At 42.9% G+C, this 13051-nt stretch overlaps 1 protein-coding gene across 1 annotated transcript in view; it reads right to left on the minus strand.

Annotated features, from left to right (window-relative positions):
• The window catches only part of LACTB2 (lactamase beta 2), a 34057-nt gene extending 25230 nt beyond the window's left edge, over positions 1-8827 (minus strand). Inside the window, exons 1-2 of the mRNA XM_068983949.1 lie at positions 8691-8827; positions 1876-2039 (exon numbers count right to left, since the gene is read on the minus strand). Of these exons, the coding sequence (XP_068840050.1) occupies positions 1876-2039; positions 8691-8812 (286 nt within the window). The 5' untranslated portion in view covers positions 8813-8827. The remainder of the gene's footprint in view (positions 1-1875; positions 2040-8690) is intronic.
• Positions 8828-13051: the final 4224 nt, after the last annotated feature.

A 13051-nucleotide genomic window follows, 5' to 3' on the forward strand; every position in this document is an offset into this window, starting at 1 on the left:
GTAGCTGGTCTAGTTTCCACAGAGTTCAGAATGAAACACTAGCCACGTCTCAAATAAGCACTAAAGTTTTTGTGGCTATAAAGCTGTGTCAAATTTCTCCTTTTAAATCAATATAATAGTTAATTTATTAAATAAATATTATTTTGTAGGGAACGCAAACCTATTTTCATGTTTAATTTGAAGGAAGTGGGTCAGATGGCCATTAATAGGTGAATGGATACACACCGATGGTGGTATATTCCTACCATGAGTTACTATTTGGCAATAAGAAAGGGACAAACTACTGACGCATGAAACACAGGTGAATCTCAGAGACAAGATGTGGTGTGAGAGATGCCAGGCAAAGAGTGGTTCTGTATTCTTCCATTATAGGAAACTTCAAAACACACACAAAACTAACCTATGGCAAAACAAAGCAGATGTGTGGCTGTTGAGGGTGGAAGGGGAGTCACTACAAAGGGCCACTGGCAGATCTTTTTGGGGTGTTGGGAGAATTATCTTGATTGGAGTGGTCACATCAATGTTTGCCAAACTATACACTACACATGGGTACATTTTACGTATGTGAATTCAAGCTCAATAAAGCTGATTCATGAAGGGGAAAAAGGGGGCCATAAGTATTTTAATTCATCACCTTGACCCTCACGTTAAAAGAACTGACCAGAGGTAATTAAGGGTCCTCAGTATAGTTTTTTACTTTGCAAAATTTAATGATGGACAAGAAAAAGAAAGGCGAGGACAGGTCAGACTAAGAAAGAATAATCTCCTGCAGTGGACAGTCCCCTTGGATTGGAAGAAAGGAATTGAAAAGGTAAGACAGGTTAGACAGATTTTCACAATCAGCATCATGGTGATATTGGTGCTGGGCCTGAGAACATCTTGGTGTCCCAATTAGTCTCAAGGCCTAAAAAGACAGTAATACAGATAATACTAGTTGAATGCTACGTGCATCCCTTGTGTGAATGAACTTTCTCAACTTCCTTGTCTTTCCAGTGCCTTGGACAGGCCAAGCACAGTCCTATTCCAGTATCTCTGGCCCTGCAATGCCCTCAGCCAGGTAAGCCCCGCTCTCAGACACTGTACGGCTTACCGCCTCTCCCTTCACCCTGGATCTCTCGAGTGCCACTGCCCTCCTCTGCTTTACCCTCTCTCCCCTTGCTTTCACGTTGTCGCTTTACTTTTCTTTGTAGTACCTGTCACCATCTGATCTATGATCCATTTACCATTTACCTTCCCTCTGAGAATAAAGCTCCATGTTTTGTTCACTGCTAGGTTCCTTGTGTCAAGAATAGTACCTGCATATAGCAGTCACTCCAGTGTTAGGTAAAGGAATGGATGGGTGGATGAAACTGTGTGTGTGATGGGATGAGGGAATGAGAAAGATGGTGAAGTGCCAGTACTTAAGAGGTTTCAAGGACAGAGAATTACCAATATGACACCCCTTCCCCAGTAGTTCAGTTTATCACGGTGGTTGCCTTATGCTCTGGAAGACATATGGATAAGAACACACCCACCTCACAGTACTCAGGCCACGTGATCAGCACAGTGCAGGGCACACAGTAAACATTTAACAGTAGCTGCTCACTATTTAATCTGAAATAGTTAAGTGTCACACAAACTAAATTAAAACTGACCTTTGTTATGGGCATCGGGGAAAAATACCACGTAAAAGAGATCAGAGGTAGAAAATAGGACTTTTCTTTCCTTCTTTGTTAAAATTGGGGCTAGTTTTCAAGTTACAGTAGTTTCTGAAAGTACCATTTAATTATGGGGTATTCAGTAAATGGTTTACTAGCTTACTTAGCTCTGTTAACCGAATTAAATGATCCTGAAAACAGTTTTCTTCAATGAGCTTAATGAATATTTTCTGTTTACCATTATTGATGCTTTTACAAATATCTGCTATGCCTCCAGTATGATCATAGTGCCAATGGGTCACTATGATTTCCTGGATGGCTGTGTTAAATTCCGTCAGAGCCTGCTTTAAACAGCTGATATATTCTGGGATTGACGGTTCTCCAGTGTCGATGAGGATCCTCCTGAAAATTAAATGGAAGATAATCACACAATCAGAACACATAGTATCAATATATTTCTCACACAGATAATTTACAGTACGTGTAAGAAACTGCATAAATTGCCTTGCTTCTAAAGTCCTTGAAAACCAGATGCATATAAGCTTAACTATAATCATCTCACCTTAAGAAGATTCTTTGAAAAAACTTAAAAGCTAAATGCGTGTCTCAACGAGGAATAACAGCAATGACATTGAACACTTACATAGCATTTAAAAGAAAAAAACAAGAAAGAAGGCACAGTTCCAAGGATCTTACATGTTTTTACAACTGTATTCCTTGTAACAAACTCTGAAGGTAGGCTTTTCATTATTATATCCAGAAATTAAGTAACTGGCCCAAGGTTACTTTGCAAAGAAATGGCAGAACCAACATTCAAGCCCAGGTATTCTGATACCAGAATATGCATGTTTATTCACTCTGCTCTCGAGATTTTTTACAGTATCCTCAAATGTCTGAGCAATAGGAAAGAAGCTGATTCAGTGGTTTCCCTAAGGAAATGTAGTCTTCTGCACTATATACAAAATGAAGTACTGGGGTTTCTGTATGGGAAAGTGAGGGCAGCAGGGGAGCAAGGGGTGGGGGTGGGGGAATGTTTGAGCTGTTTCCTTCCTTTACTTAGACAACTTACTTTTTCTGCTTTGTGGTTCTGAACCCTCCTTCTGCTTTGTTTGCCCTTCCTCCCTGTTTTATCAACCTGAATATTCACTGGAAGTACTGACACTGAAGCTCCAATACTTTGGCACCTGATGCAAAGAGCAGACTCAATGGAAAAGACCCTGATGCTGGGAAAGACTGAGGGCAGGAGAAGGAGGCAACAGATGATGAGATGGTTGGATGGCATCATCGACTCAACAGACATGAGTTAGAGCAAACTCTGGGAAGACGGTGAAGGAGAGGGAAGCCTGGCATGTTGTAGTCCATAGGGTTACAAACAGTCAGACACGACTGAGCGATGGAACAGTACTGTTTTATGGGGGTAACAGTCTTTCTCTCTGAAGTGAAGAAATAATGGGGACATTTTCCTCCTCAAGAACCAATTCACCAACTTCTTAAATTCATGCTGTTTCACAAGAATCCCTCTCAAGTTGAGGCTGGGGGAGACAGGATTCATCTTGATAAAAAGTCTCAGTTATTCATTTGTGCATTAATTCCTCAATAGCTGTTTATGAATGATCTACTATGTGCTATGCTTTTCTTTTTTGTTGCTTTTTACATTTTTAACATCAAAAATGTCTTATGCTTGTCTCACAAGGCAAAAACCCATCTTGCCCTGGAAAAACCTGAGTTTAAATGTTAATGATATCTCTTCTGTGATTTCTGATGTTGACTGAATTGCCACACTGGAAACTTCTGACAATGATAACTGGATTAAAACCTTTAATTATACTATCCTAGACTTACTCTTCTGAGAAGGCAATGGCAACCCACTCCAGTACTCTTGCCTGTCAAATCCCATGGATGGAAGAGCCTGGTAGGCTGCAGTCCATGGGATTGCTAGGAGTCGGACACAACTGAACGACTTCACTTTCACTTTTCACTTTCATGCACTGGAGAAGGAAATGGCAACCCACTCCAGTGTTCTTGCCTTGAGAATCCCAGGGACGGGGGAGCCTGGTGGGCTGCTGTTTCTAGGGTCGCAGAGTCAGACATGACTGAAGCGACTTAGCAGCAGCAGCAGACTTACTCTTCACTGGTCGCATCAAATATTAAATTATATATTCATTTTGGGGGCTATCTGATGATTTATGGTATCTACAAGTCTCTAAGCCAAGAGAAAACAAAGCTTTTGTTAAAGGTGTATTTTTTCTGCCAAGTTCATAGGACACCCTTAATACACTACCTGAAAACACTGTAGGCACTTAGGCACTTTTCTACTATGAATGAATGAAAGCTTTCTTTTTTCTCTTTTAATTAAATCCCATTTAAAACAGTAAGAAATACTATGTCTCCAGAAATTAAAAAAAATACCAGAAGTGTTTTATTAAAGCGCAACTTAATCAAGACTAAGTTGTATTAATACGTTACAAACAGGACCTCATTTTATTAAGCATCCTGCAAGGAAAAAATGAAGTTTCACTTTTCATCTACATTTAACAGTGTCTCATGAAATGTCACTTTGAAGTTCCTGCCACCAAGGACTAGGGCCTGTTTCCTCATCCTTTGAGTATGGATGTACACTGGGTTTTCCTATGGGCAATGGACTGACATGAAAGTGATTGTAAGCCTTTGCCTCTAGGTCTTTACATACTTCCTCTCATTCCACTGGAACCCTGCAATCAGCCAGTGAATAAGTTAGGCTAGCCTGCTGCAAGATAAGTGACCAAAACACAAAAATAAAAACCATACACTGCTACTTTGGCTACGTGGGGAAGAATGGATTGAACAGGGACAAAAGTAAATGCAGACAGGCCAGTGAGAAACTATTTTAAAAGCCTAAGCTAGAGTTGTACTGGTTTGGACAGGTTAACAGCAGTGGAAATGTTGAGATCTTTATAATGGCTTGGATATGTGTGTGCAGGAAGAAAAGAAAAGTGGACAAGGAGGGTACTTAAGTACTTACCTTGATTATATATGAGGATGGTTCTGTTTACCAAGATTCAGACAACTGGAAGAAGCCAGGTAGTTTTGAGTATCCAATCAGAGATATAAAAAAGCAGTTGGCTACCCTTGTCTGAAGATGAACCTGGACTTGTCTACAATGGAGCTATAAATTCGGGAGTTATTAATGAATACAACAGGTGAAGCCCAGGAAGTAGTCAAAATCCTCTGGGTAGAGAATACAACAATGAGAATAGAATAAAGAGTAAGACTGTCTCCTGAGGAACTCAATAGCTTAAAATATCTGGTAAAGAGGATGATTCTATAAAGGAGATTGCTAGAGAGTAGAATAGCTAGAGAGGTGAGAACAAACCAGGAGAAGGCCGTGTCAATAAATCAGGGAGTGGTCCACAGCATCAAAAGATGCTGAAGTTCAACTAAGATGGGAATGGTAAAATGCCACTGGGTTTAGTGATACAGGAGCCACCAGTGATCTTAGTGGAATAGATGGATCTCACTTATCAGAATCACCTGGACCCAATTACTATTCATTTCTAGCCACCTAACATCTACTAGACCTGCCTTTTGAGAAACCTGTATGCAGGTCAGGAAGCAACAGTTAGAACTGGTCATGAACAACAGACTGGTTCCAAAAAGGAAAAGGAGTACGTCAAGGCTGTATACTGTCATCCTACTTATTTAACTTCTATGCAGAGTACATCATGAGAAACGCTGGGCTGGAAGAAGCACAAGCTGGAATCAAGATTGCCAGGAGAAATATCAATAACCTCAGATATGCAGATGACATCACCCTTATGGCAGAAAGTGAAGAGGAACTAAAAAGGCTCTTGATGGACGTGAAAGAGGAGAGTGAAAACGTTGGCTTAAAGCTCAACATTCAGAAAACGAAGATCACGGCATCTGGTCCCATCACGTCATGGGAAATAGATGGGGAAACAGTGGCTGACTTTATTTTGGGGGGCTCCAAAATCACTGCAGATGGTGACTGCAGCCATGAAATTAAAAGACGCTTACTCCTTGGAAGGAAAGTTATGACCAACCTAGACAGCATATTCAAAAGCGGAGACATTACTTTGCGAACAAAGGTCCGTCTAGTCAAGGATATGGTTTTTCCAGTGGTCAGGTATGGATGTGAGAGCTGGACTGTGAAGAAAGCTGAGCACTGAAGAATTGATGCTTTTGAACTGTGGTGTTGGAGAAGACTCTTGAGAGTCCCCTGGACAGCAAGGAGATCCAACCAGTCCATTCTAAAGGAAATCAGTCCTGGGTGTTCTTTGGAAGGACTGATGCTAAAGCTGAAACTCCAGTACTTTGGCCGCCTCATGCGAAGAGTTGACTCATTGGAAAAGACTCTGATGCTGGGAGGGATTGGGCAGGAGGAGAAGGGGACGACAGAGGATGAGATGGCTGGATGGCATCACCAACTCGACAGATGTGAGTTTGAGTGAACTCCGGGAGTTGGTGATGGACAGGGAGGCCTGGCGTGCTGCGATTCATGGGGTTGCAAAGAGTCAGACACAACTGAGCGACTGAACTGAACTGAACATCTACTTTATACAGCAGAGCAGCAGCACCGGCACATTAACTTATCACAGCTCAGTTGCATGGGCTCAACATCATCTCTCTCGCTCTCATCTGTGAGTGATTCCACTGGCCATTCATAGTAGTCTAAGTAGTGCAACATCAAAGACAGTGAATCTGTTCTTCTCTCAATCAGCTTCAGGTTCTTCATGTCTTTTAGCACCAGCACTTTGCCACGCTGAGTGTGATTCTAGTGTTTAAAGATACAGTATGGATTTTTCATACAACATTGTCCCCAACCCCCGCCAATTTCTTCATCTGGCTTTCAAACAGAACCAGCCATCTGTTTCATCGCTGGAGGAAAAACAGGTTGTGTTGAACTTATTGAGACACAGTACACTGATCTCCTATGTTGTGTTTTCCTGAGAGACTTCCCAGGATAATTTTGACTATATGCAATTTTCATCTTAAGTACTGACTTTAGAACTCATTTAAGATGACACACTGAAAAGTGAAGAGCACACCTATGGACTTCCTGGGGTGAGTGGGTCTAAGCCAACCCCGACTCTCTGCTAGATATCAAGTATTTTTTTCTGCCTAATTTTCTGTTCGCCTAGACCCCAGAGGCAGCTTAAAGCTCTGACTCTGCGTTGTTTATCCTGACTCAACTTTTTGCTTTCTGCTAGATGGTCAGTACATCCAGATTCTCCAAGCTGCTGCTTCTAAAACTGATTTACCAGAAAAAGGCAAATACAGTGGATACTTCAAATGAAAACCCAATAAACTATACTTATTAAACTGTTTATTAATCAACTAATTTTACTAATTGTAACATGTCTGCTGTTGCTGCTAAGTCGCTTCAGTTGTGTCCAACTCTGTGAGACCCCACAGAAAGCAGCCCACCAGGCTCCACCATCCGTGGGATTCTCCAGGCAAGAACACTGGAGTGGGTTGCCATTTCCTTCTCCTATGCAGAAAAGTGAAAGTGAAGTCTCTCATAGTCGTGCCCAACTCCTAGCGACCCCATGGACTGCAGCCCACCAGGCTCCTCCATCCACGGGATTTTCCAGGCAAGAGTACTGGAGTAGGGTGCCACTGCCTTCTCCGTAACACGTCTAGTTCATGGCAAATACATGGGGAAACAATGGAAACAGTGAGACTTTATTTTTGGGGGCTCCAAAATCACTGCAGATAGAGACTGCAGCCATGAAATTAAAAGACACTTGCTCCTTGGAAGAAAAGCTATCACCAACCTAGACAGCACATTTAAAAGCAGAAACATTACTTTACCAACAAGGTCCATCTAGTCAAAGCTATGGTTTTTCCAGTAGTTATGTAAGGATGTGAGAGTTGGACCATAAGGAAAGCTGAGCACCAAAGAATTGATGCTTTTGAACTGTGGTGTTGGAGAAGACTCATGAGAGTCCCTTAGACAGCAAGGCGATTAAACCAGTCAATCCTAAAGGAAATCGATCCTAAATACTCATTGGAAGGAGTGATGCTGAAGCTCCAATACTTTGGCTACCTGATGCGAAGAACTGACTCATTGGAAAAGACCCTGACGCTGGGAAAGACTGAAGGCGGGAGAAGAAGGGGACGACAGAGGATGAGATGATTGGATGGTATCACTGACCGATGGACATGAGTTTGAGCAGGCTTCCAGAGTTGGTGACTGACAGGTAAACCTGGCGTGCTGCAGTCCACGGGGTCACAAAGAGTCGGCCACGACTGAGTGATTAAATTTAACTGACGAACACGTCCAGACTGAATAATTAAATTCTGGGCTCAAGGTAAACTATATCTTATTTTCAATTTTTATTATCTAGAGTAAGGACTACACAAAGATTGCTCAATGCACTTGCTGTGCAATAACTGACATGTTACCGTTCCTCCATCATACCACTAAAACAGAATGCGTCTGAACAAGACAAAAATCTTGGAAATACAGACAGGTTATTCCATTCGCAGAATAATTTAAAATAGTTAAAAATATTTAAAATAAAGTCACACAACAGTAACAAGAAACAAAGTTAGCTCTTCTTTCCCCAAGCTGGCTAGCTTTTTCCCTGACTCGAGCAATTTGAAGCAAGGAAATCCTTCTCTCCGCTAGAGTTAAGAAAAAGGCCTCAATACAACCTCTCGCTTTTGCGAACGGAAGCCAAACTCAGGGCCAAACACCAGTGAAAGTCAGGTGAGGAAAGTAAACGCATTCTTGGATTCTTAACTCCAAGCGATCCTAGTGTCTCAACAACTTAACCTCACTCTGGCTTTCAAAATCAAAGTAAATTGGGTCTCGAAAACAGGAAACATGTCTGTTTTTCCTTAGCCATTTGTAAGTTAAGACAGTTGACTACCCCGGGTGGAAGTGATTTAGGGGAGGGGGTGTCCGAATCGGGGTGGGCTGGGGCACGACCCCACGGTGCAGGCTGCGGGCGCACAGCCTCTCCACCCGCCGCGAGCAGTCCCCGCAGGCCCAGCTCCGTGCGTCCCGAGGGTCGGTAGGTATGATGGCGAGGGTGGAGAAACGTTTACCTGGGGCCGGTCCCCACCAGGTAGGTGTTGGTGCCCTGCAGGGTCATGGGACCCGGGTTACAGCCTAGGACGCGAATCACCCGACTGGACAGCCGTTCTATGCGCTGCAAGGTGGCAGCCATCTCCTCCCCTGCCGCTCGCCGCCGCGGAGCAGACAAGACCGCCCAGGCGCGGAACCAGCAACAAGGCCGGGGGCGGGGCCGGCGGTCACCTGACGCCGCGCGAGTGGAATGGGGCGTGGACCCGTAGCTGTGCGGGGGGCGGGGACATAGGTCACGTGGTGTAGCACGAGCGAAGTGGGCGGGCCGGGGAAATCAGCCCTGGGGCCGTGGGCGGGGCCGGAGATCACGTGTTGACGCGCGAGCCCAGCAGGTGGGGGAGTCGCGGACTTGCGGTGAGGCGGCCCAGTGGCACGTGACTCTAGCCGAGTTTCGTGGGCGGCAGCGCGAGGTTGTTCGCTGGCACGAGGCGCGCGGCGGCCTGAGGCGAGACTGGACTCCGGCCCTTGCGTGCTGCCGCCTGTCACAGAGCCTGGTGGTTTTGCAGGAGTTTGTTTTCAGGCAGGCTAGTTTGTTCGACTGCGAAAGACACATTTTAACCCGGGAAGTCTTGTGATGGAGCAAGGGGTAGGCAGGTTTCGGGTTAGTTACAGAGCACGGAATCCGGGAAGGGTAGCTAGTCGGGTTTTCAGGTGAGGGTGGGGTGTGTGAGGAGGAACTGGTTTATCTTTTATAATAAATAGCAGTGAAAGTGAAGTCGCTCAGTCGTGTCCGACTCTTCGCGACCCCATGGACTGTAGTCCATCAGGCTCCTCAGTCCATGGAATTTTCCAGACAAGAGTACTGGAGTAGGTGGTTTATTTAGCACTTACTGCTGTGGAGAAGGCAATGGCAACCCACTCCAGTACTCTTGCCTGGAAAATCCCGTGGATGGAGGAGCCTGGTGGGCTGCAGTCCATGGGGTTGCGAAGAGTCGGGCACGACTGACCGACTTCACTTTCACTTTTCAGTTTCCTGCATTAGAGAAGGAAATGGCAACCCACTCCAGTGTTCTGGCCTGGAGAATCCCAGGGATGGGGAGACTGGTGGGCTGCTGTCTATGGGGTCGCATATAGTCGGACACGACTGAAGCGACTTTGCAGCAGCAGCTGTGCCGAGTGCATTTTACAAACGTTCAGTTCAGTCGCTCAGTTGTGCCTGACTCTTCGCGACCCCATGAATCGTAGCAGGCCAGGCCTCCCTGTCCATCACCAACTCCCGGAGTTCACCCAAACTGATGTCCATTGTGTTGGTGATGCCATCTAGCCATCTTTTCCTCTGCTGTCCCCTTCTCTTCTTGCCCCCAATCCCTCCCAGCATCAGAGTCTTTTCCAATGAGTCAACTCTTCGCATGAGGTGGCCAAAGTATTGGAGTTTCAGCTTTAGCATCAGTCCTTCCAGTGAACACCCAGGACTGATCTCTTTTAGAATGGACTGGTTGGATCTCCTTGCAGTCCAAGGGACTCTCAAGAGTCTTCTCCAACACCACAGTTCAAAAGCATCAATTCTTTGGCACTCAGCTTTTTTCACAGTCCAACTCTCACATCCATACATGACCACTGGAAAAACCATAGCCTTGACTACTATCTCCTTTAATCTTCACAATGTGAAGAAGGAAATATTTTTATGTCCATTTTACAGGCGCAAAACGGAGGTTTGCAGACATGCCCCAACCTTGTACTGACACCCCACGCCCCACCTGCAGTGGGTTCAAGGAGCTCTGCTCCCTTTTGTGCCACTTGCAGTACCCCCACCAACCCCAAGACTAGGGGAGACGCGAGCCCGTGTGTTGGGGGTGTGGTCTTGGTGGGAGGTTGTGGCCAAGAACTTATGTTTCTTTGTAAGGAGTCCTTTTCTAATCTGCTGAGGAGTTAACTACCCCAGTGTTAACTAACCTTCCCCATATTAAAAAACAAAACAAAACCAGTTACTGTTTATCTAAAAGGGAATGCACAGATCTCATGATCAGTTTCATTCCCTTATGGGCAATTTTATGTATGTAAAAGATGTGGAACACGTGTGATATCCTAGCCCATGCCTTTTTCAAAAGAAATGATAAATTGATACAGTAGATGCTAGTGGTTCTAAAATTTAGGCCTTTTTAAAGATAATTATTTCTAATTGGAGGATAATTGCTTTACAATATTATGTTGGTTTCTGCCATACATTAACATGAATGCCCCATAGGTACATACACACCCCCTCCCTCTTGAATCCCCCTCCTACCCCATCCCACCCCTCTAGGTTGTAGGGCATGCATTTTTAACATCCTTTTTGGCAGGTGTTTCTGGAGAAAGGATTGTTGCTCTGTATGCAGTATTTATATTACAAATCAAAAGTTTAATATTCCAGATTTCTTGAAAACACACCTGGATTATGTGTGGCAAATTTCTTTCCCCGTGTCTTTAAGATGTACTTTTAATAGCAAAATGTTTCAAAAACCTTCATTGAAACAATCATGTGAATTATCTCCTTTGCAATGGGAAGGCAAGCAACAAGTCCTTTAAAGACTGCTTGGAATAATCATCAAAATTCCCTATATCAAGTATTTTCAACTCAACAATATTTATTTGTCTGTTATCAGTAGCTCTTCCAGCAAGAAGCTGGCTTCCCATTTTAAAACCTCTCTCCTGGAAAGTCAGCAAAACTTTGAGAAGAGAGTGGAACTATTTTTGTGGGCAGCTCAACTTTCTTATTCCTTAACTTTTTTTTTTTTTTTTTCTCGTGAATTAGAATTTCCCTTGTGCATTCCATCTCAATCCCATTTAGTTCCTTGCCAGGGTCTTCATTTGGTAGATGAAGAAATGGGCCCAACAAATAATTTAAAAGTGACTTGAGTCGTAGAAGGAGAAGTTAGACACTAGCAGAAAAGCAGAACAGAGTGTAGGTGATGAACTTGGTTTAGAGGAGTTTAAGTTGAGTTCATTGTGGGATATCCCCATAAAGAAATCCACAAATAGTTAGATGTATGGCTTGAGCTAGGAAGAAAGATAGAGGCTGCAGATTCAAAACTGAGTCTTTGTGAATATCAATGTAACTTGAAGTTTTAAGTTCCCACGAAAGAAGACCAATGATTTTTACATTCTGTTCAGCTACAGTTACAATAATTGATCAGCTACCTCTAACATGTATTGTCATTGATGTGCGGGAATGTGTGTAAAAATGAATAGGATAGCTTTATAGAGGCTTATAACTAAAAAGGAGATGTACATGATAATATTTTAAAGCATATTCAGGTGAATCCTATAGAAGTATAGTGAAAGTGATGAGATTGCTAGAAGGAAGGAGAGAAATTAGGATGATCTGAGAAAGCTTAACAGTAGTAGATGTTAGCTGATTCTTAAAGGATTGATATAACTTTTATCAGGTAGCTGGAGAAGAAGGGTTTTCCGGACAGTAAATAACCCTGAGCAAAGGCTTGGAAATAAGAATTGTAATGTTTGTTTTGGTAATAGAAACCAACGATCATATGTTCTTGGGGCATAGGGTTTGAGAAGGTATAAAATTTGAAAAATTAGGTAGGTAGGGCTCTATTAATAATACATTGTAAATTCTTTATTAGAGTATTTCAAATTCAGGAATCTCTCTTTCAAACATGAATTGTCCATTTAGATATGCTGTGAGGCAAATTGTATTTTTTAAAAAAATTAATTGATTATATAGTAAAAACTTGTAAACTCATCAGCCTTAAAAGGAGCCATATAATTCCTTCCCCCAAAGTGATAGTTAAAAAAAAAAGGATGTACTATGGTCACAATGATATAGACTCTTATCACTGGATTAGAATATCACACATGTGACTAACAGGTGATTTCAGTTTCATTTTGGTTTGGATCTTAAAGGTTTATACACTCCTTAATAATGCTTATTTTCCGTGAGGAAGAAAAAAAAATTCCCAGGATGAAGATTTTCCAGAAGGAACTTTGAATTAAAGAAGTCTTTTTATATATGGCAAGTAAGTCTGTATATTATGTGTATTAAATTTGATTGACAAATGAACATTTGCTAGTTTGTACTTCTTCAGGTATCTGCTTTATTGCAAAGAGAGGAAGAGAGCTGTACAGTGGGCAAAGTTTATATATTTTGGCTGGCAGCCAGATAGTTACACAGGTGGGTTGACCTCTGAATGAGAAACTGGATTGAAACGCCTATTAAGTCAGTGTTCCAAATTCTCTAAGTGAAGTGAAATTTTGTAGATTGGCAATATTTCTCATAAGGTGGTATTGGAACAGTGATCAGTTGTAGGGATAAAGATGAACATCCTTCATACAAGTTATCCGACTATGTGGTTATTGAAGGAAGTGCAGGCCCTTTTTTATGAGA

Source organism: Capricornis sumatraensis, chromosome 11, assembly GCF_032405125.1.
Source record: "Capricornis sumatraensis isolate serow.1 chromosome 11, serow.2, whole genome shotgun sequence".
Lineage (NCBI taxonomy): Eukaryota > Metazoa > Chordata > Mammalia > Artiodactyla > Bovidae > Capricornis > Capricornis sumatraensis.